General features: G+C 39.7%; 2 protein-coding genes across 14 annotated transcripts in view; one reads left to right on the top strand and one right to left on the bottom strand.

Annotated features, from left to right (window-relative positions):
• The window catches only part of CADPS2 (calcium dependent secretion activator 2), a 573,575-nt gene extending 550,962 nt beyond the window's left edge, over positions 1-22,613 (bottom strand). For 12 of the 13 annotated variants that reach the window (XM_004386538.1, XM_012558431.1, XM_023740901.1 and 9 more), the window contains exon 1: positions 22,273-22,611. In XM_004386538.1, the coding sequence (XP_004386595.1) occupies positions 22,273-22,611 (339 nt within the window). Of the gene's footprint in view, positions 1-22,272 lie in introns of all 13 variants that reach the window. The other variant, XM_004386536.1, reaches the window with a different exon arrangement.
• LOC111822375 (tRNA-splicing endonuclease subunit Sen2-like) lies at positions 11,519-13,589 on the top strand. Its single transcript, XM_023740903.1, has 2 exons — positions 11,519-11,731; positions 13,390-13,589. Exons 1-2 carry the CDS (start codon positions 11,543-11,545, stop codon positions 13,570-13,572), a joined length of 372 nt encoding a protein of 123 aa, XP_023596671.1. The 5' UTR covers positions 11,519-11,542; the 3' UTR covers positions 13,573-13,589.
• Positions 22,614-24,913: the final 2,300 nt, after the last annotated feature.

The raw sequence follows: 24,913 nt of genomic DNA, 5'->3' as shown, positions 1-24,913 counted from the left end.
CAGTTTGCTTACAGTCTCTGAGCAAATTACAGAAATAGAAATCAGATGAGCTCAAACTTCTAAGACACAAAACCGTCATTTAATCCTACTCATTTATTTTTAAAAGCCATATGTGTTTTATCACTTGCTTTTTAACCTTCAGGCTCTGAAGAACGACATCTCAGAACCTGGTAAACATTAATATTTCAAGCACATTATGTATAGCTGACATTTTAAACTATACATTTTTGTGAAGATACTGAGAATATCCTGCCGTGCAGCGTCTGAACAGCAATGTGGAATTCTGAAATTAATGAAAACACTGGGGGTCTTGCCAGGTCCCTGACGAGAAAAACTCAAGTAAAAACTGCAGCATTTAAGCAAATAGGCTGAAGAGAGCTGTCTTTAATGAGAACAAAAGAAGCTGCTTCATAAAAAGTTAAAATGTTCTCACTGTCACGCACCTCACTCTTGGGGAAAAACACAGATGGTACTACCTGCTGAAACCATTACATATTGATATGGTCAGGGAGCAGGGCTGGAGGGCCACGCACTACAAAAAGAGTCACGTAACTTCTGCGAAAAAGTTTCTAATGAATTCAGGTCTCTCCCTGACCCCAGCATATACCTCACAAATTGCTTTTTAGAATGTATTCCTGATTCCCCTCCCCCTTACTGGTTTGCTCCTAAAGTTGCTTAAGGATTTCCATTTAACTGGATTTGGTTAACTGAAAGTTTATACTATTTTACCTTAATGAAAAAAATCTCATAAAATTTCATAAATAATTAAATGAACATGGGAATCATTACATATGTTGAAAATAGTTTGACAGTTGATTAGATGAGAACCTTCTCATTTTTAGTCTTAATATATATAAGTTAATGCCTTTTGGCAAAAACATAATTGTGAATTAGCAATAAGTTTTTTTTCCCCCAAGTTTCCTTCTCCAGCCAGGTGTTTACATTTCATCATACCAAGGTCATTTTAGAATCTATGGGCCTTATTCCAATTTACAGCTCCTTTAATACACAGAAGTCAAAAATAATACCACTAAGTCACATAGAAAATAGAAACATAAGAAAAATAAGGAATATTTTAATTACACATATAATGTGAATACAGGTAGTCCCCGGATTACGAACGAGTTCCGTTCCTAAGTCTCTCCTTAAGTCAAATTTGTATGTTAAGTCGTACATATCTAACCTCAGTCAAATGTTTGTCTAAGTATATAGTATATCTTTCTTTGCATAAAAAACATTAAAGAAACACTTCCAGATACACTAAAGCATCTTTAACATAATACAGTAATAGTTATGTTTTGATGCGCGTCACAAAGTAGAGCCCGTTTGTTATTACCAACCATTGTACGTACCTCAAATTTTTAATAGGCTTTACGGGGTTGGTTCATAACTACAGTTAGTACGTCAGTCAGACATTCATAACCCGGGTACTGTCTGTATACTGTTATAATGTTCTTTGATTCTCCAAAACAAATTTTGCATTACCCTGTATACCTAAAGAAAAGCCAACAGTCAGGTTAAAATAAAACACTTGTTTGTTAACTATAACCCATCTGAAAAGTATGATTAGAAAATTCATTCAATTAAGACTTTCTGGGATTTATAAGTCTGCTAATAAAGACAGTAAGATGACTTCAAGGAGCTGTTTCACCCCAAAGAAAAGCAAACCCCACCCTTAACCTCCCAGCTTCCTCCAATACCAAATTCCTCACAAAGAATAAGAGAATTTCCAAGAGTTGAAGGATATGCTATCTCCAGACTGATGTAACCAATAAGTGCTCAGCAGCATTTATTTTTTTGATCACATATTAGAACCTCAAGGATAACGAGGAAAACATTAAAAGCACTAGAGAGGGGGTGAAAAATGGGTCATTTAAAAATGCATGAAACCAGATGTCTATCAAGCTTTTCATTAGCAACACTGGAAGCCAGAAGATCGTGGAACATGCCTTCAGAGTTCTGAGGAAGGATGACTTCAACCTTCTATGCCCTGCCAAATTTTCCATCAATCTAAAGAAAATTTTAGACCGCAGGGGATCAGAAAATTTACCATACACTTGTTCTTACGAAGGTGCTTATGTAATGGATTCAAACAAAATGAGGGAGTCAGAAAACAGCAGATCCAACTCAAAACAACTACAAAGAATAGATGTCGACTCAGCCTGCTGTCCAAACACCAAGTTTCAGATTAGAGCAAGACAGAGGAAGACTACAGAGCAGAGGGACATATCTGGAGGGAAACGGCAAATACAGAGATATTACGGTTATCCTCTGGGACAGAGCTTCTCAGACCTAACTGGACAGGACACCACAGGAGCTGGATATTCCCCCTTTGCCCCCCAGATCCACTCTCCCTTTTTCTCTTCCCTGCTCTGTGCCTCGATGAACCATATCACTCAGGCACCTTCCCCGTCTGGGGAGGTACCAGGCCAAAATCAGACAGAGGGAAGAGGAAGAAGACAGGAGATATACCCCTCTCTAACATGCACTGTTTGGCAGTGCCTGGATTCTTCAACTGGAGGCCACAACTACTGCCAGAGATCCCTTCCCAGGGCTCCTGTCCCTGCTCACTCCAGGTCACAGCTCCCTCCTTTTGCCCACTTAGGCCTGGGGGGTAGTAAGGGCCTCCCTCCTGCTCATTCCCAAATGCTTCACCACCCCTCACCTGTTCCCTTTATCCTGGCCACCTCTCTGTGAACTGTCCCTTGGAGTATGATACCTATTTCCTACAAGGTCCTAACCGATAAGCCCCCTGCACCCTTTAATTAAAAAGATAAATAATACTTTTGCTATCCAGAAATAAAATGTATACTAGGTTCTATTATCCGAACAGATAATTTAAAATAAATAAATACACAAATACATGCACACATATCCTGGCTGGAATTGAAAAAAGCAATACAATTTTTTTAAAAGTATGATAATTTAAATAATATGTATTTTAGTATGTAAACCCTTAGGCATGACTGGTCTAGAAGACAGAATGAATTAGCTGTATGCACCCACTGAAAATGAAGAAGTTTTGATTAAAGAGAAGTCAGGCAATATTTAACTGAATATTGTCAACACTATTCCTTATTTTTGACATTTTGAAATAAGGTTAAATAATTTTGTATATACCCATAAAACCAAGGAGAATGTGACAACTGGAAATGAAGGCTGAAACAAGCATGCTGTATTGGTGACACAAATATCACAAACATCACTGCTGTCGACATTATTTTCCAAAATGCTGAGCAATTATCTGGAAAGTACGCAACATAAGTTCGAGATTTCTAGAATCTCTAGATTCTGCTCGATAAATGCCAGTAGCAACCCTCAATCACCAAAAAAACCAAAACCACTCCCACAAATTTCTAACATGTCTGCTAGGAAGCAGTACCATCCCCATTAAGAGCTGGTGGTTTATAATTTGGAACAACTTGAAGAGGTAATGCAGGCAAACACAATGGACAGGGAAGAGAAAAACAAGTTAAAACTCCAAGAAAAATGTAAAGTTTTTTGTTTTTGTTTTTTTTTAAGAAAAGAAATGCAGACAAGGTACGCTACTGGTTGTGCAGTGAAAAGTAGTCAGTCTTGATAGTGTAGACTCCATTAAATAATTTTCGATCTACAGAATAAACTACTAAACAAATTGCAGAGATGCTAATGATGGTAACAGAACATAAAATACATTATCAACCTTGGAAAGGCATTCTTCTCAGAGAAAAAAGTCTGGATGCAGGTTCTGTTGTCAGTGGTTTCAGACTCAACTGTGGATAAACCAGTACCTATGAAATTCTCTTAGTATTTTCCTCATAGTCTTAAGATGATTGCTACAGCTCCAGACTTTATGGGGGTGGGAAAGAGGATGAGGAAAGGACAGAAGCAATGCTAACAATGCCCGTCTCCTGTCTCAGAAGTGGACAGAACTTATGTCACATGGCCACCCCTACCTGCAAGGGAAGCTAGGAAAGCAAGTATCTTACCTAGGGCTGGGAACATTTTACAAAAAAAGGAGGGGATGCATATCACATAGGCAATTAAAACTTTCAGTAGCAAGACCCCAGACATAATGCCTATAGTTGAAGGAAGAAGAAATGACAGCATGAGTACATTACTTAACCACCACTCATCTGTCAGTTTGTTGTACTGTAGTGGCTTGCATGTTGCTGTGATGCTGGAAGCTATGCCACCAGTGTTTCAAATATCAGCAGGGTCACCCATGGGGGACAGGTTTCAGTGGACCTTCCAGACTATAACAGACTAGGAAGAAAAGTCTAATGATTACTTCTGAAAATTAGCCAATGAATAGTTTATAGATCACAACAGAACACTGTCTAGCTCACTCGCTTTGCGTATGTTATCAGCAGAGATCAACTGCTGGAGGAGGACATCATGTTTGCTAAAGTAGAGGGCCAGCAAGGACGAGGGAGATCCTCAGTAAGAAGGATTGGCACAATAGCTGCAATGATGGACTCGAACATGCCAGTGATAACGAGGATGACACAGAACCTGGCAAGCTTTTGTTCGGCTGTACATAAGGTCTCCATGAGCTAGCATCAACTTAGCAGCAACTATCTATCTTTCTATATCTATCTATCTCTCTGTCTACCTACCTATCTAACCTAAATTACAAAGGCAATTATAGTTAGGGTATGGTTTATGACCTGCTATAACAAAGACCAAATATTAAATCAAATAAGTTAACTTAAATTAGCTTAAATGCAATAGAAGTTCACTTCTTTCTCATATAGAAGTCTCAGCTGGTGTTGCAGCTGTCATATGCAAAGCTGTCAGGACCCCAGGTTCCTTCTAACCTGTTACTCTGCTATCCTCAATCTGTAGCCCCCATCTCCTCATCTAAATGGCTGCTCTAATTCCTGCCCTCCTCATCACACTGATAGGGGAAGGGGACAGTGGAGGAATGGAGCAATCGATTACCACAGAGCTAAAATTATTACAAGCTGGCTTCATCTCACCTTTTCATTTGATTATGTATTTCCAGAATTTGCACAAGTTCTTTAAATTTGCTCTTTTCATTCACAAATAAAATAAGTACCCAATTAAAGCCAAAGATTTGCTATTTGTAGTATACTTAATGATCTATGGCTCAACTGCACCACATCTGAAACCCATGCTCATCACTATAATTTTTTTTATTATTATTTTTTTATTGTACTTCAGGTGAAGGCTTACAGAACAAATAGTTTCTCATGAAACAGTAGTACACATATTGTTTTATTACATTGGTTAACAACACCACAACTTATCAACCGTCTCCCTTCTCAACCTTTTTTTTTTGTGAAAATATACATAGCCAAAGATACACCATTTCAAAAATTTCTACATGCACAGTTCAGTGACATTGACTACGCTCTTCCAATTGTGCTGCTATTCTCACTTTAGATGAATCATCACTATAATTTTTATAAAAAAACAAGATACATGTACACATGCAATACATATACACATACATATATATTTATATTCATATAGTTCTCCTCCCCACCTCAAAAAAAAGAAAAAATTCTATACAAAGAGAAGCTTAGCCGAAGCTTGTCAGGTGGCAAAGCCACCAAGTAATAACCCAGGTTGTTCATCAGCTAATGTAAGAAAGGCTGAATCCAGCATATAAAATACAGTTTAGGAATGTCGATGTACGAAAAAGTTGGTTGTGTAAAATTACATCTAAAATGAATTGCTAGGGTCACCAATGTTGGGGTCACCTCCATATTACTAAATCCAATTAACATTTCTCAATCCTCATCTTACTTGACCTCTCAGTAGCACCTGACATTGTTTTCTATGTCCTCCACTAAATAGCTCTTAGTTTCTGTGACGTGGACCCATCCTGGTTTTCTTCTTAAACGTCTGGTAGTTCCATCTCTATTTCCTTTGCCAGCTCAGCCTTCTCTCCTGTCTTTCAAATCCTGAAGTTCTTTAAGGTCAAGCCATTAAAACATTCTCTTTGCTAGATTCTCTCGCCTTAAGTCATTCAGCTCATTCAAGCCCTTGGCTTCAATTACTACCCAAATCTTTCCCCTGAGCTGTAAACAATTATCTATTTGAAGGAGCAGAAATGCGACTTCTCACCTACTGTATTTCAGCTTCTTATGGCAGGATCTGTGTTGGATTAAATTGTGCATCCCCATATCACTTACCTCTTAAATATATATGCTGTTGTTAGGTGCCATCGAGTCAGTTCTGATTCATAGCAACCCTATGAAACATTACCCAGTCCTGCGCCATCCTCACAATCATTGCTATGTTTGAGCCCATTTTTGCAGCCACTGTGTCAATCCATCTCATTGAGGGTCTTCCTCTTTTTCGCTGACCCTCTGCTTTACCAAGCATGAAGTCCTTCCCCAGGGACTGGTCCCTCCTTGATAACATGTCCAAAGTACATGAGACAAAGTCTCATCATCCTCCCTTCAAAGGAGCATTCTGGCTAGATTTCTTCCAAGACAGATTTGTTCATTCTTCTGGCAGTCTATGGTATATTCAATATTCTTCACTAATACCATGATTTAAAAGCATCAATTCTTCTTTGGTTTTCCTTATTCATTGTCCAGCTTTTGCATGCATATGAGGCAACTGAAAATACCATAGCTTGGGTCAGGCGCACCTCAGTCCTCAAAGTGACCTCTTTGCTTTTTAACACTTCAAAGAGGTCTTTTGCAGCAGATCTGCCCAGTGCAATATGCCATTTGATTTCTTGTATGCTACTCCCTTGAGTGTTGATTGTAGAACCAAATAAAATGAAATCCTTGATAACTTCAGTATTTTCTCTACTTATAATGTTGCTTATTGGACCATATTATATATAATATATATGTCATATTATATACTATATATTGTTTTTATATTTATATGTTATAAATATGTGTAAGAGGTTAAAAGGAAGAGAAATATAAGGCCCAAAGCCTATGATTTAAAGATTTGGTGACTGTCTTAGTTATATTCTGCTGCTATAACAGAAATACCACAAGTGGATGGTTTTAACAAAGAGAAATTTATTCTCTCACAGTCTAGCAGGCTAGAAGTCCGAATTCAGGGTGCCAGCTCCAGGCGAAGGCTTTTTCTCTCCATCGGTTCTGGAGGAAGGTCCTTGCCATCAATCTTCCCCTGGTCTAGGAGCTTCTCAGTGCAAAAACCCCAGGTCCAAAGGGCACACTCTGCTCCTGGTGCTGCTTTCTTGGTGGTATGAGGTTCCCATCTCTCAGCTTGCTTCTCTCTTTTGTATCTTGTGACTGACTCAATATACAACCTAATCTTGTAGACTGAGTCCTGCCTCATTAACATAACTGCCTCTAATCCTCCCTCATTAACATCATAGAGGTAGGATTTACAACACATAGGAAAATCACATCAGATGACAAAATGGTAGACAATCACACAATACTGGGAATCATGGCCTAGCCAAGTTGACACACATTTTTAGGCGATACAATTCAATCCATAACAGTGATCAAATTCCCTTTATGAAAATTTTCTACGATACTGTACACTTGAATCATATAAATTAAATTTTTCATAATTGTTTGGAAATTTTAGCCTCTTTCTTCACATAGTAGCTGCAACAATGGGCTCAAAAATACCAAGAACTGTGAGGATGGCACAGGATCGGGCAATGTTTAGTTCTGTGATACATAAGGTCACCATGAGTCGGAACTGACTCAATAGCAATTAACAACAACAACCTGTCATTTCAGCTATATTTTTCTAAAACAATGACCTTCAAACTTATTGTAAACCAAGAACCTTTTCTTTCTTCAAAGCTCATTATGTAAAACTTATAAAAACAGAGTGCACATACAAAAAAAACTGGTTGCTGTCAAGTTAATTCCAAATTATGGCAACCCCAGGTGTGTCAGAGTAGAACCATGCCCCACAGGGTTTTTCAGAAGTAGATCACCAGGACTTTCTTTTTAGGTACCTCTGGGTGACTCAAACCTCCAACCTTTTCAGTTAACAGCCCGTTAGCAGCTGAGTGTATTAACTGTTTGCAGGACCCAGAGACTCAGAGTGTACATCGTTGAAGCAAATATGGAAGAACAAGAATGGGCTCTATCTCAATCTCCCTACCTACCACAGCTCCAGAACATATGCAAGCAATCCTGCTGGTTAAGAAAACTAAGGCTTTGCAAATGCTGGCTGGAGCTGACTTACTATATCTCAGAACTGTTTCTGATGACATTTAGCAGTTTGTAAGCCTTTTTGGCTAAAGTAGTATTTTGAGTTTTAGATATTTTTCTAGAAAACCAAATTAAGATAAGACTCTCAGTTCTTAAAATAAAATTTGGAATATATTTCCACAAACTTGTTAAAGTAGTAAGAATACAGCCTTTCATGGCAGCAGAATTTATTCTTCCCACCTTCCAATAAAAATATTCATTGTTGTTGTTGTTAGGTGCCCAAGTCGGTTCCAACTCATAGTGACCCTACGCACAACAGAACGAAATACTGCCCGGTCCTGCACCATCCTCACAATCATTGCTATGTTTGAGCCCATTGTTGCAGTCACTGTGTCAATCCACTTCGTCGAGGGTCTTCCTCTTTATCGCTGACCCTCTACTTTACCAAGCATGATGTCCTTCTCCAGGGACTGGTCCCTCCTACAACATGTCCAAAGTACAAAAAATTATTAACACAGATCCATAAAAATAAAAAATGGTTGCAACACTGTAGACAAAAGACAAAACCATAGCTCAATTTTGAGAGGAACGTCCACTAAATTCATAAACCATGATGAAAACTGGAGACACAGCCTCTTAAAATACATGTGCTCTGTCCTTCAAATCAAAACAGTAAACACGACCATGAGGAAGGCAGAGGAAAATTTATATCATGCCATACTCTACCTGTCCCTAGTTCCAGGATGAGAATGCAGCCAAATCCCTCCCTGTGAAGAGCTAGCTTTGAAGAAAGCAAGACTTACCACTACACCTGGCAGTTCCTCTTTTTCCAGATATACTCAAAATCAACAAAACAGAGTCCATGTAGCAAAAGATAGAAACACAAAACAATAAAGGAAATAAAAAACAACAAATAAAATGGAAAACAGTAAGATTAAACATATCAGGACTAATAAAATGTTTCAAGTTCCCTTATTAGGCTAAAATCACTGTATAACAATTCTTAATAAAAAAAAAAGAGAGAAAGTATGTGTGACACACATACAAATATCTACGTATGTATCTTTACATATTTATATGTATATGTAGGTATGTATATGTATGTGTGTATATATGTACTATGGATACTTATCCATATCTCTGATAAACTCCCCCAAAAGAAAGTAGTTGTTTCAATGCTAAAATTTCACAAAGTAGAATCTTTGGTGTACATGCACACACACACATTAAATGGATCAAAGGGAGTTACTTTTCACTGACTGTAAGTGATGCAGTTATGAATCTTTATAGTCCTAAAAGTCTAACATCAAAATGTGTGCACAAGTACTGCTATAAATTCAATATATATATTAAAAACACATGATTTGTGGTAGCATAATTCAGTCAATGACATCAAGAAAACAAAAATATGAGTGATTACTAAAATAATGCTAAATATTAACTACATAGAAAACTGTTAATCTTAAAGTTAGAATATATACTAATGTTCAATGGAAAACTTAACAAAAGTAACATTATAAATGCCTAGAATAGTTCAGTGAACCACATTCTGCCAACATAATAAAATTAGAAATCTATTACTAAAACAAAATTTCTCCACCACTTTAAAATTTTATTCTTATGATTAGCTATTTAACTATTGTTCAAAGAAAAAAATAAAGTCTTAAATATAGACTAATTCAAAGAAAATAAATATAAGTTTTATAATGTAACATATGGACTGATGCCAAACTGTACCTAGAGGTAAATTCATAGCTTTATATACTTTCATTATCTTATTACAAAGCAGAGAATGGAGCATCCTAATGAACAAGGGCTCAATGAATATTTGACAATTCACAAATTAATATGATTAATTTTGCCTTTCAGCTTTTCAATACAAATAGAGCTTAGTTAAAAAATCAGGCTGTAGCAACTGCTTAGCTAATTGGGAAAAAAAAAAGTCACCTCCTCACCTCAAACTTTAATTCCAGATAGGAAGTTAACTGTCTAAGGGTATAAGTAAAAAAATAAGAAGTTAAGAAAAAGATCAATAGAAGGATGTCCAAAAACAAGACAATTAAAAAAAAAAAAATGAAACGAAGGTAAACAGACTATAGAAACATCCTCTAAAATGGAACACTACACTCGATATATTGATAAAGGATTAATTAATAAGCATAAGTAAAATCTCAGCAGAAAAATAGGAAAAGGTTATTAGTCATACATATGTGCGCACATGCACACACACAAACTCATCCTCACAAGCAACAAAAAAGAAGCAAACTAAATATCATCTCAGCTATTAAACTGGCAAAGATAACCTTTAAACTGTTGGTACCCTTTGTCTCAGTAACATTTACACTGTAAAAATTCATCACTAACTTGATGATGGTTATAAAATGAAAATATTTAAGGCATAAAGTTTACAAAGTGATGTGAGAAAGTTTCAAGAAGCAAAGTGAAACGTCAAGGAAGCTCTAAAAAGCAGAAGGCTCCCAAATGCAAATCAACAACTTAAATTTATTCATGCAATTAGAAGAGAAAAGAGGCTTTTCCCTACTGTCCACCTAACATTAGAATTTTGGAGATAGAAGCATTTCAAAACAGTCTTGGATAAATTCTTGTTTAAATAGTTTTAATTACTTTAATAAAACAGTTACTTGAGAATGCTTTCCAAAGTTGACTTTTTGAAAAACCTTTATGCATTACGATTTCGTACACTGAGAAGACATTTCGCCCAGGAACTATCCTGTAAGACCTTTGTGAAATGTACTCTTCAGTTAGACATTATTCAGTGTCAACTCCAACTCTGAGATTTCACTATAGTCTCCCTCCCACTTCATCTTGGGAATGGAAAGCAACACTCAAATGCTTGCCTGAGCATCCTATATTTATTTTCTGTTGTTAACCTAGTGATAAATCTGTGGTTTTACAATGAATAAATTACACCACTGCTAATGTAGTTTAATAGCCTCCAGCATATTACCTAATTAAAGACCTTTTAAAAGTCTATGCACTGGCCTCCCCACTGTACTGATTCAATGAACTCTAGAATATTACTCAGGTGCATCTTTTGTTCCTTGCTTGCAGCATCCCTACTGCCTTTTCCTTAATACGGAATACCGGTTTAATTACACCGTAATCCCACTCATTATTGCAAATACTTTCACCTTGCCTTGGTGAAATAAGCCATTTCCCCGTAGCTTCCCTTTACAACAGTGAATCTCAACCATGGCTGTAAATTGGAATCACCCAGGAAGCTTCAAGACTAACTGGTCTGGGGTACAGCCTGAGTAATGGGATTTTTAAAAGCAATCCAGGTGATTCTAGATGTGCAACCAAGGATAACAAACACAGCTTTAAAAAAAGAAAGAAAGAAATTGGAGTCAAAATCCTTAGGTAAGGAGCCCATGAAGCCAGAGAAGAGCAATTAGCTTGGGAAAATGGCAGAAGCGGTTTTCCGTGCCCCAAAGAGGAAGAGAAAAGTATATGAGCATTATGAGTCTCCATTTCCGATCCCTTTCGGTCAGGACCACATTCCTAAGAAAGAATTCCAAGTGTACCATGCTGAAATGATGGACAACAATGTAATTGTGAGGAATGCAGAGGCTATTGAGCAGCTGTATGGGAAGGTAAGTACACGCAGCCTCGATGGGGCTGATTCCTGACAACTCTGAGCAAGCTGTCTTTCTCCTTCTCCTCCCTGCCCCTCCCAGCCCCACGACTAACCATAAACATTGCACACTCTTCCCTCGCAGCTTGGTACAGTGTAGGGACAGTACAGTGTGAATCGGGTGCCCAGAGCCATACGTTATGACGATAACGAAATGACTGATCAGATGCCCCTGTGAACCTATATTTCAACAATGAAGTAGAGCCAGTGGATTGACCTTTTTTTCTCTTTCAATTGTAAAAGCAATGCATGTTCATTGTAAAAAAAAAAAATCTAGCCATTTATATAAAGGTAATGGTAAAAAGTGGGCATTCTCCCCCTCACTCTCATTCCTGTTCCCAGAGGTAACCACAGAGTGGGCATATCATTCTAGACTTTTTTCTTTCTTTTTCCATGAATCGATTTTGAAGCTGATGCTTCAGAGCTGCAGCTCCCTAACCTTTGTGGGAGAACAACCTTTCCATCACCACAAGATGAAGAATTGGGATTAGGGTATACAGGCAGCGGGCAAGCGTCGTGGTGGCACTTGTAGGAGTGTCTCCCTTCCCATGGCTGTAATTTGGGGAGCCATTGCTGGCTTACGGACAAATGACATGAGAGTTGAGAATGTACTCCAGCTCCTTATCTGCTCTCTCTCCTGGCTGGGGACTTCTTAGGTAAGACGAGCTCTAGGTTTTCCTATTTTCCAGCAGCAGTGCTAGGTTTAGGTTGAGACTGGTAGCTGGCTTCCTTTCCTTCCTTCCTCCCTCCCTCCCTCCCTTTGTTTCTTCCTCCCCTTCTTTCCTTCTTTCTGTCTGTTTTTCCCATAGCCCATTCAAACTGCTGGGGGCATTTATTTTTAATAACTTTGTAGAGGTATAATTTACATACCATAAAATCCACCCATTGTAAGTGTACAATTCAAGGATTGTAGTAATTTACAGAGTTATGCAACCATCGCCACAGTCCAGTTTTCAGACATTTCCATCACCACAGAAAGTTCCCTGTACCTGTTTGCACTTAATCCCTCCTCCCACTCCCAGCCTGAGGCAACCACGGATCTGCTTTCTATCTGTATAAATGTGCCTTTTCTAGACAGTTTATATAAACTATATATGTTGTTTTTGGAATGGGCAGGAAGGAGAGGAGTAGTTCAATTCTAGGATTAAAAAGAATTCGAGGTGATGGTTGCACAGCATGGTGAACATAATGGCCCTGAATTGTACATTTAAAAATGGCTAAAATGACAAATTTTATGTTACATATATTTTACCACAATAAAATGGAAAAAAAAAAGAATTTAAGAAGCTTTTTGTACCTGAGTAGCAGACAGGTCCCCTGCTCAGGTATGCTGTGCTCCTGATCACATGGTAAGAAGAAATTCTGCCTCTACCTACCCTGTGCCTTCAGCTCATGAGACACAGACTGAAATCATTTGTTGTGAGATGAATGAGGGGTACTAAAACCTTATTAGTAGTCTTCAAACGAAGATCTTTATAGTAAGCGTTAGATAATCAAAGTAAAATGTAAAGCTATGAAAAACGGGGTGAACCTGTTGTGAAGTAGTTACTTAGCTCAGCTTAGACATTTATAATTAAACATGAACTAACTTTTTTTTTTTTCCCCTCTTCTTGGAAGGGTTATTTTGGAAAAGGTATTCTGTCAAGAAGCCGTCCAAACTTCACAATTTCAGATCCTAAGCTGGTTGCTAAATGGAAAGGTAAACTTGTACATCATTCAGTTCTTGTGGCAAAGTATCATTTCCTTTCATTTTTGATCTTATACCTCAGGTTACATAGTAAAATTCTAGAGGAAGAGTAACATGCTCACTGGCACCATTACTGCCAAAAATCACAACTGGGATAATTCTAATCGAGGTGAAAGGGTACTTATGATTGGTGAAAATGTGTTTTATCATTTCTGGAATGATCAAAAGTGTTATTGAGGCTTTTGTGTTTGCCTCGCAGAGTACCATGTGAAGGGCAGGTACTCGTAATTAAATACGTGCTCACCTGTGGCACTATACAAAATGAGTTTAATATTTTATTTTCCAGAAGTAGAATTTTACAACAATAACCATGGCATTGATGTATTTATTATATCATGGTAATGTGTATAGTTTTCACTTGCTGGGCCTCTTTTTTTTACTTTTTTTTACAAATCTGCCATCTTAGTGTTATTTCTTTAAGGAAGTCTTGTGATAATTACTTAAGAACTAATACTAGCAGGTTACAACATAATTAGAAAGGATTTTTAAAACTTTTTATTACAAGAAAAAATACAAATTAAAACCACACAGAGAAAACAGGATCCATACCTCGTACCATACACAAAAACAAATTCAAAATGGATTAAGGACCTAAATGTGCAAACTAAAACCATAAAATTCTTAGAAGAAAATGAAGGAGCAACACTGTCAGGCCTAGCTTTTAACAGTGGATCATCTAATAACAAAAGCACAAACAGCAAAAGACAAAATAAATAAATGAAACCTCATAAAAATTAAGAACTTTTGTTCATCGAAAGACTTTACCAAAGAAGTGAAAAGACAAGCTACCGCTGGGAGAATATATTCAGAAACCATATATCGGACAAGAACCTAATAACTAAAATATATATAAAACTTCGACAATTCAACAACAAAAAGACAAATAATCCAGTCATAAAATGGGCAAAGGACTTGAATAGACATTTCAAATGGTCACCAGATACATGAAAAGATGCTCAGCGTCATTAGCCATCAAAGAAATGCAAATGAAAACCACAATGAGATAACAGTTCACTCCCACTAGCATGGCTAAGATTAAGAAAATAATAACAAATGTTGGCAAGAATTTGGGGAATTGGAACCCTTACCCATAGCTGGTGGGAATGCAAAATGGTACAGCCATTATGGAAAACAGTGTGGTGGTTCCTCAAAAAACTAAACATAGAACTGCCATATGACCCAGCAGTTCCACTCCTAGGTATATACTCAAAAGACTTGAAAGCAGAGACTCAAAAAGAGACTTGTACACCAGTGTTCACTGAAGCACTATTCACAGTAGCCAAAACGTGGAAACAACCTAAATGCCCATTAACAGATGAATGGATAAACAAAATGTGGTACCTACTTACAATGGAATACTACTCAGCCATTAGGAGAAGTGGAGCCTTGATACATGCTACAGTATGGATGGAGCTTGAAAACATTATGCTGAGTGAAGTCAGTCAGTCACAAAAGGACAGATATTGTATGGCCTCCCTTATATAAAAAGACAAGAAAAGGCAAACATATAGAGATCAAAGTTTATTGGTGGTCTCCAGGGGCAGGAGGGAGGAGGAAAGAGGAGGTTAACAGTGATAGAAAAATAGCACTGATTAAGGGTAGGGTTACACAGTCGATTATTGTAAATGCTGTAAGTTGTACACCTGTAAAAAGTTGAAGCGGCAAAAGTTGTGCGATAGATATATTTACAACAACAACAACAAAAGAGGAGCTGCTGAGGCTGCTTATGTATGACCAAAATCCTCATGGGATTTGGTTTCTGGGTTTGGAGATTTAGGGTCATGGTTTCATGGGACATCCCTCTTAACCAGCCTAATAACATGTTTACTGCTTCTGTTCTACCTCCCAGTTCTACGTGTAGTGCCTGGGGTCTTAAAACTCGTAAGTGGCCATCCAATGCACAACAACTGGTCTCTTCTGAAACGAAGGAGAGTCAGGAATAGGAGGAGAATATGGAATGTGGCTAACTGCCTCCATGAACAGTTGCTTTCTTTGCTGTGAGACCAGAAGAACTGGATAGTATCTGGCTACCATTACTGATCATTTTAGTCAAAGATTCCATAAAAGAATTCTGATCTAGAAGGGGGAAATACAGAACAGAATTTCAAATTCTTGTGGACTCCAGACATCCTGGAGCCACGAGGGTTAGATGAACCCCTGAAACTGTTGCCTTGAGATAATCTTTAAACCTTAAACCAGAAATATCCCCTGAAGTCTTCTTAAAACCAAAGAATAGTTTAGCTTAACTGGTAAAAAATGTCTGCCTTGAGCATTACGTTCTTTTAAGAACTATCTAGATGGGATCAAATTGACAACAGCAACTCTAAAGACTGGATAGTAACCTTAGGGGACAGTGAATTTATGCTAATGGGGGAAGAACAACTCAGAAAAGGGAGAGGGGTCAAGATTGTAATCAATGTCACTAAATTGTACATGTAGAAACTGTTGAATTGGTACAGGCATACCTCAGCTATTGCAGGTTCGGTTCCAGACCACCACCATAAAGCAAATATCACAATAAATGAGTCATACAATTTTTTTTTATTTCCCATTGCATGTAAAACTTACGTTTACACTGTAGTATAGTCTGTTAAGTGTGCAATAGCATTGTGTCTAAAAAAAAAAGAACACATCTTAATTAAAAAATTATTGCTAAAAAATGCTAGCCATCACAGCCCCATAAAACAAAATGGGACTAATGAGGTAGGTCAGTCCAGGGACAAGGACTAGAAGGAGGGGACAGGAAAGCTGGTGATAGGGAACCCAAGGTTGAGAAGGGACATTGTTGACATGTCATGGGGTTGTTAACCATTGTCATAGGGCAATATGTGTACTAACTGTTTAATGAGAAACTATTTGTCCTGTAAACATTCATCTAAAGTACAAAAAAAAAATTAGCTATGTGAGATCAAACTGACAACAGCAACTCAAAAGGTTTGATGGGAAGCCTACGGGACACTGAGTCGAAGATAATGGTGATGGAATAATTTGGAAAAGGATAGTGAGAATAACAGCACAAGTGGGAGAATGTAATCGATGTCACTGAATTGGACATGTAGAAATGTTTGAAATGGCGTTATCTTTGGCTAGGTATATTTTCACCAGGTCCTCCAAGGTTGAGAAGGGAGACTGTTGACATGCCGTGCGGTTGTTAACCAATGTCATAAAACAATATATGTACTGACTGTTTAATGAGAAACTAAGTGTTCTGTAAACCTTCATCTAAAGTACAATAAAAAAAAAATTTGAAAAAAAGAAAAAAAAATCCTTAGGTAACAAACAGCAAACCCATTGCAGACGAGTCAGTTTTGACTCATAGTGATGAACACAGTCATCATAAAATGAAATGTTATGGATTCTGGACGATTCCATAACTGATTCTTGATCACTCTTAAAACTCTAGAGAAGATGTCATTTGTCACACTGGTATGTCCATGATGCACAATCACGGGATCTTCCCTAGCTTAGAAACTGAAATATGCATGCGTGAACACCACACTGCTATGCAATCCATACTCTCCTTCCCAATCAAAAAAGGCCTAAATTAATTTGAAAATATGTATACAGTAGCACAATAACTCAAAAGCCGCCTGCCTCACTAGGGAATGAAAACTGGTAGGATTTTCCACTCAGGATTTCCATACTTCATAACCCAGCAACCAGCTTTATTTATCTTGTGTTGAAGATCTTTAAATGACTTTACAACCGTGCTGTTTGTCTTGTCAATGTATAAATGAAGAGAGATGGTGCCATTAAAAAAAAAAAAAACTTTAAGAGGGAAAACACACAATTACAATATTTTATTTCTCTTTTGTAAGCAGTCAGTGTGTATCAAAATGACAGCTGATTTCGTTTTTGAAAGAAAGAAGCAAACACCAATATCACTTAATCTGTTTGAGTTCTCATTAGCACAACCCATTCCACCAAATTAAGTGCTGTGGTCCCAGGATACCCTGTGGAAGGTTAGATAAACCACTTGGAACAACAACCATTTTTCTCTGAGATAGTGTTTTAAGTCCAGTCTGAGGTTTTACTTTAATGTGTGATTTCCAACTCGCTCCCCACAGGACAATGAATTCCATATTATTAAAAGCAGCAAACATCATAACCCATGCCTTCTATGTTTGTACCAGAATGTACCAAAGCCCTAGGAGCACAAGGATAAAGTATCGCAACTCCCTAAGAGGCTGGCCTTTTAGACTATCCACAGATATGCTGGAAACCCACAGGCAAGGAAGTGAGGCATACCGTAGGACTTCAACACTGCTTACCCATCTCTGGGGTTTGATAATGGCATTGGGAAAGTGTCAGTTCTAAGTTATTGATTCTATACCAACAGGTAACACCATTTTTATGGCCTTCTTTAGAAGGGTGGGGTAAATCTTGTTTAGCCACACTCATTTCCACAGAATAGTAGAAGGTCCTTCAACTTTGCATTTATATTATCTATCCTCTACCCTAATCTCCTTAATTTTTGAGACATTCTCTAGGTAAGACACTTCTACATATCTAGCAGACATTTACTAAGTTCTTATACTCCACAGGTTGGTCTTTGACCGCTAACCTAAAGGTTGGTGGTTCAAACCCACCCAGTGGAGCTATGGAAGAAAGGCCTAGTAATTTGTTTCCACATGGAGCAGTTCTACTCTGTAATACGTGGTCCTGCCGTAAATTGGAATCAACTTAACAGTAATAGGTAATATGTCATTCACTGTAATAAGAATACATCAGGCTGTGGCTGTGTCTTAGAGCACAAAAGTAGAGCAACACAGAACTAAGGTACAATGACTGGTAGCATAAGAAAAGGTGATTCTCAGCCTTTATAAATCTTTAGCTCTTTTTTTTTTTTTAATAAAATTGGTTCTTTCCCTGAGCTTGGGGATCACTTAAACAATCAGAAGATAAAAATAGAAAAGACTGTTTCCAAAGAGAGAAAAAAGTGCCCCTTTATTGTACTACAAGATCCAGCTGGGAGAGCTGTAAGCAAGAACCCCCGTATATTATTTCACCCAATACTATTTCCCCACAATGCTCTCCCCCAGATCAATTTTACCTAAGAAGCTTACCTGCCCACCATTTGCAATTTCACAATGTTATTTGTACACATTTCTCAAACTGAGAATTAGCATGGAAAATTATGCAAATTGGTGGGAGCAATTATTATATAAGAAGGTTTAATAAGGCACAATTTAGTGTGATTACAGTAGCAAGGCACACAGAAACACAAAGAACGTGGGCATATGAACCATATGGAAAGTGATTTGATGCCATTTTAATCTTTTCAATTCCCTCTTCATTATTTCTAGTTGAAAAAATTAAGAGTTGGACCCTTAGCAACATATTAATTGGCTTTTACTGAATTTAATAATAAAAACAAAAATAATGAACAGAGCAACCACTGACTGGAAGCCTACAGACTTCCGGCTAAACAAAACTATTAGCACTTTAAGTCATACACACCTGAAAGACAGTCATGAATTTAGACCTGCAGACAGGAAACTGCCATTCTACAGGAGTGGACAAACTCATCTTCCTATAAGTTGCTCATTATGCCTGTCAGAGTCGCCCTACCTTTTAGCCACCAAGAACCCCTTTTATTACCTTTTCCTCCAGGCTCTCAATGTTTTCCAAAGATCTGACAAACTGCCCGTATTAAATAATAACTGGTTTGCTCTCATTTAAACACTGATCCCACCTTAACCAATGATCTTAGAATCATCCAAAGTTCATCATTATTGCTGTTAGCACTGTGATGATTGATAATGCCAAGGTAATCAATGTAAGTAAGCATCAGAGGCTGAAGCACTATTCACTACTAGTTGTCTTGTGATGGCTGTTTGATACTTCATACTCATATCATGCCTGAAGTCATGGATATGTTCACTTAGGCGGTGTGACCAGCTGGCACAGAGCATTGATCACGGTATCTGGTCCACTGTAAAGCCATCAGTAATTGATCAGAGAGCCAGCCTGGCATAAACTGACCACTGTTATTCCTCTGAGTTGAAATATTCCAGCCAAGAACAAAGAAATTCATGGTTAGTTAACTTTAAGTTTAATGTCATTAATGTTTCTCAAACAGCTCATGGACACAACTCCTCACTAGCTTTGTAGACCATTTTAGCCATGTGAAAAAAAATAACACCAAGGCTCATCTGGGGTTAAAAAAAAAAACAGTGGCCCTGACAGAGAGAGGGCTGTAAGTGATGAGACACCTGAGTCCTTAAGTCTCTTATCTGCCTGTGATTAATTTTTCTCACTCAAAAAATGAGGACCCTTTCAGAACTGCTTCTGAGCTTCCAAATTCTCAAAGCTGAAGAGAAGTGAGTAAGCGGCGATATGCATTTCAATGACAACAATTTAAGCTATTAAATCAATCCTCTTACTGGATGTCTGATTACAAGAATAAAAATATACAATGGGTTAGTGATGTTGCAATTATCCTGTTACTTATTTTACATTACCCAGTTGTATGATTCAAGACTTCAAGTCAGCTTTTGGGCATTAATTATTGGCTTGTGCATCAAATTCACGTGAACACAATTAAATTCCCACTTCATTTTGTTCTAGGAGAAACTTTACTGCCAAGAATTGCTCAAACTCCCTTTAGGAAACATCATGTTTTTAAAAAAAAAAAAAAAAGAGCGGGACCTTCTTAGTAAGTCTTGGATAAAGTAAATACTTAGGTCGTTACGGGGCCTCCTCCTTAATAACAAATGAAAGTGATTCACGAAAACTAATCTGACAGGTCTCAACTCACAGAAAACAGAAATTTCCAAGCATTCTAAATATTCTTGCATAGAATAATATATGCACTGCTTTGCTTCTTTTTTGTAGTTTGGAATTATTTGGGGGAATACCTGGATGAGGTGAGAACAATCGTTACCTTGGTAGTATTGTGGATGCATCTGCTTGCCAACTCAAACAATTTCTGGAGAAACGAACATTTTGTTTATACAGGAGGAGTCAGAGAGATCTGCAGTATTTGGATAAGGGAGAATTTGTTTCGTTTACAAAACGTAACAAGTATTTACAACGCTATAAATAAGCTACCAGCAAATGACTTTTTGCAAAAGGATTTTTAAGGAAAATATTTCAAGTAAGAATAGCCTCTTAATTTCATCATGCATTATTTCCACACTTTAACACACTAAAAATAAGCTTAAACACTACAAGCATGATTAAACTGGAGACTGCATGATATTCATACACTTTATATGGTCACATATGTCAAAAATTTCATACAGTTAGTTTAAGAATGACTTGAAGTTGAAAGCTGCTTAACACACAGTTGTGTAGATGCAACGGGTAACTGCTTCGGAACAGGCTGGATTAGAAAGTACGGCACTCAGCAGGGGGTGAAGGCACCCATAAACTCCAAAGGGCACTCAAAACTGACCTGAGGAATGGTGGCTTCAGTGATGCCAACTGGGTCTGGATCTGAAAATGCTACTCTGATACCCTTCTCTCCTCCAAAATCAGGAGTCTGCCTAGAGGATCCCAGGGCCATTCTGTGAGTTCATGTACTACCTGGAGAGCTTGGTTATCTGGCGGACTTGAGTGATTAGCTGACAGGAGAAAGGAATCATTCCATAAACACTGTTCACAGAATGAATGGTTCCAAAATAGCTGCCCAGTTTGCATCTATTAGGGGGGACAGGGGTGGACTGGTTTACCCAGAACTACAATTGTATTTCAAGTCAATTCAAAGGCTCTTCAATTTTCTAAAAAATGGCTCACACACTGCAGTTAATATTTTAAAAAACCAGTAAATGGCTGTGCATGTCAGTATGCCTTGGGCAAATTACAATGTCTCTGGGTCTTGCTGAAAACTGAGGGGACTGTTAGAGATTTCTATAGAAACTTCCAGGTTCAGCATTCTATTAAAAAGATTTCCTAGACAGTTTCCATTGTAAACATTTACCCAATTAGAGCAATTTACCTCTTTAGGTTTGGCTGCTACAGAACATTAGATCCCTGGGGTCTTGTTTTAAAACTAAAGTTGGCAGACATTTCACCTGAAACAAACTCCTTACCTCTTTGGGGAGAGAAAAAAAGAAAAAGCATTTGTAATGAAGTGATTACGCACCAATCCTTTATTTGTGATCAACAGCGGGTTTCAATAGGCCTACCCAGACCAGGAATTACTTACCCCGAACAACTCTACAAAACCGTGTACCTTCTTCAGTGTTTGGATTTGATGCCCTGCTTATAGGGAAGTATAAGAAACCTGTCAACTGAACTTTCTTTTTATTCACCAAGGAGAATTTCTACCCATCCGCCCTATTGAAGACTTGTCCCTAGCTAACAGAACAAGCGTTCAGACTCCGCATGTTTCACCCAGAGACACATTCAGACACACGGTTAAGCCCAGCTCCTACAAGACCTGCCTTGGCTAGGTGGGCAGGGGTGCGCCACTGTCAGAAATAAAAGTTACTGAGAGTTGCATTCTAATCTGGCCACAGCCGACGCTGCCAGGTGCAACCCCTGCACCGCGGGCGCTGTGGGTCGGTCTTGGTCTCAGGGACAGCGAGCTGACAGCTCCTGCCAACCAGTGGGAGAAGACGTATCCGCTACAACCCGCGGACTAAAGCACTGTCTTCCCCTAAAGATGCCTCTGCCCTCAAATCCTAACAAAAACACTCTGCCCTGCGTCTCCCAAGAGGACTGCGGGCAGGCGCCCCGGAGCTCTCCCTGGAGAGAACCTTGGGGAAAAGAAGTGGCAGCAGGAGGCGCCCGCTTCTGCAACTCACCTTCTGCTGCCTCCGGGCCATGTCGGTGGGCTGCTTTGCGTTGAAGGGGTACGCGATGCACCGCACCACCAAGACGTAGAGCTGCAGGCGGATTCGCCGCTCCTGCTCCTCGTCTAGCTGTCGCTCGGGCTCGTCTCGCCCCTCGCTCAGCAGCGAGGGGCTCGGACTCCCGGGTCTGACCGTACCGCTGCCGCCCGCGCGCCCCGCCGCGTCCCGCCGCCCTTCCCGAACCGGGGCTGGCGGCGCTCGCTGCGGGCCGCCGGCCGCCACCAGCACATCGCGGCTCTCCTCTTCCAGCCCCTCGTCCGACTCCTCTTCGCTGGAGGACGGGTCCAGCATGGTGCTCGGATGGCCTCACCCCGGCGGCTGCGCCCTCGTGTCCCAGCGAGCGTGGGGCCGGCAGCGCGGCCGCAGACCGAAAGAGAAAGTGGCCGGGGCTTTACGGACACGTCGAGTTGGAGACAAGAGTGTTCCTACCACCAGGGCGCTGGGGGCGGGCAGGAGCGGGAAGAGAGCCGGGCGGGGGAGAGGGGAGCCGCCGAACGGAGAGGCGGAGTTAGCGCCGGGGGGGAGCCGGCGCGCCTGGGAACTGCCCGGCCTGTCCCGGCCCCCGGCCCCGCTCCTCCCCGCGCCGGCCAGTAGAGGCGGAGCGGCCCGGACGCCGGGCGCAGGTGGGGAACCTGTGGCGCCTACAACAAGCAACATGTGGAATGCAATGTTGAGGAGCGGGCGCGGGGCCGCGGACTGCGCGTGCGCGCGCCGCCGCCGCCGACCGGACCGCGGGCCTCGGTGGCCCCGCGCGCAGTTTGCAAAGGTGGCGAGCGGGTGGGGGTGGTGACTTTGTGGACGCTCACCTGGGACTGCTGGGACTGCAGGGACCTCTCACACACACCTCTTTTTTCTCCTGCAAGCTTCCCAGGGGTTGGGGACGGGAGAGGGGGGACCGCTGTCCTCAGGCAGGAGGGGAGGGGAGCGGCCGAGAGATCGCCCGGACCCGACTCTGGTGTTTGGGGTTGAACCAGAGCGCAGAAAAGTGGGGGCCGGAACACTTCACCTCGAAATAACGTTGGGATGAGACTTTCAGAAAGTCCCTCTCCCTGCTCCGCTGCTGTTTGACGCTCATGCTGAAGCCCAAATTATAGAAGTCAGGTGCACGTTCTTAAAAAAAACGACAAAAAAAAAAAAATACAAACGAGGCTCTCTTTTTAAACGATTTTGTTCCTGCAGATGCATGAGCAATATAGATTTTATGTTTACGAAATGGCACTCTGATTCAGCTCAAACGGAGCTCGATTATTTTCTGGATTGGGATGCAGTTAACTCAGACAGGTTGTGTAGTGTAGACATTTATTATGCAAATAATTTGCGCGCCTACGCGGTGTCCCGCGCTGTTAATGTTTGGCGGAGCCCGCGGTGGACTTGGTCACTGTTGGCTCTGGCCTCCAGTGGGCGTCTGGTAGCTGCACCCGAAGCCTAGTTTATCTGCGCAGATTTCTCAGTTCCAATGCCAGAACCACCGGGAGTTTCTTTTTGTGATTCTATTTCTGGTGTCCTAAGTCCTGACGGGGGAAATGGGCAAAACAATGCATTCCACACAAGACGGAATGTGCAGCGATCAGGCTGGCAGGGAGGTGAGGAAGCTCCGTGGGAGTTAACAGCGGGCAAATAAAACAACAACCCCTCTGAGCTCATCTGCCGGGTGGCCAAATAGCAGGTTTAGTTTTTCCAGGCCACTTGCACAGTTAGGTACACAAGAGAGAAGCTTTCTTTCCGCATTTACTGACCTTCTCCCTAGATGGGGTAAAAGACAACGAGGTATTTACTCCTGGGGAACCTTGCCTATTTGTCACTCCTTAATTGGTGCCCATAGTGCGAGCATCCTGCTTACATAAAAGGTGTTCATCCAGGTCATGACTGCAGGCTAATCGATTGCCAGCTGCCAACAGATAGAAATTTCAAAAACTGATGCTTTTAAAGGCAGTGTTTCATTTTTGACAAGGTAAACAAAAATGATAATTATTCATTTAAGTCATAATATTGAATATTTACACAGTACTTTACAGTCTGGAAAGTTCTCTGAAAGTGCTTATCCAATACAGTCACCGAAGTAACCTTCTGAGGCAAGTAATACTTACCATTATTATTAGTGCTATTTCCATGCTTTGTACCAGGTGTTGCACTAAGCCTTTTACATACAGTATCTCATTTACTGATTTTCAGTCCCATTTTGCAGATAAGGAACCTAAGACTTAGAGACTCCTCTTTCCTAAGGTTACAGACTAGCAACTAATGGAACAAGGACTCCATACACTTTCCTAATTCCAAATAGTTGCTTTTTTTACTGCAGTTTGCCTAGGTAATAAATCAATATATTAAACGTATGATGTTTATTAAACTGGCAACTAAAATAAACAAATTTAATCCTGGGACATAAAAGTACAATTTAAAGATAGCAGTTTTATTGCCCTTCCTTTCTTCACCAATCAAAGGCATATTTTTCAGTTTCTTTTACTAATTAGTTAATACTACTTGATGTGATAGCTTATTATTTTCTTCCTATTAAAAACAATTATCAAATCAAAGACTCTCCAAGCTTTGGGGATGCCACTGGAAAACAGCTAATAATTTTTAAAACAATATA

This window comes from Trichechus manatus, unplaced genomic scaffold (genome assembly GCF_000243295.1).
Source record: "Trichechus manatus latirostris isolate Lorelei unplaced genomic scaffold, TriManLat1.0 scaffold00167, whole genome shotgun sequence".
Classification (NCBI taxonomy): domain Eukaryota; kingdom Metazoa; phylum Chordata; class Mammalia; order Sirenia; family Trichechidae; genus Trichechus; species Trichechus manatus.
This window is presented reverse-complemented; position numbering and strand designations above follow the sequence as displayed.

What these genes read in the sequence shown, in the direction of transcription:
- LOC111822375 (XM_023740903.1), top strand. Translation starts at nt 11,543, where the DNA reads ATGGCAGAAGCGGTTTTCCGTGCCCCAAAGAGGAAGAGAAAAGTATAT. An exon ending in TTGAGCAGCTGTATGGGAAG is followed by an intron (nt 11,732 to 13,389) that starts GTAAGTACACGC and finishes TCTTCTTGGAAG; the next exon opens with GGTTATTTTGGAAAAGGTAT.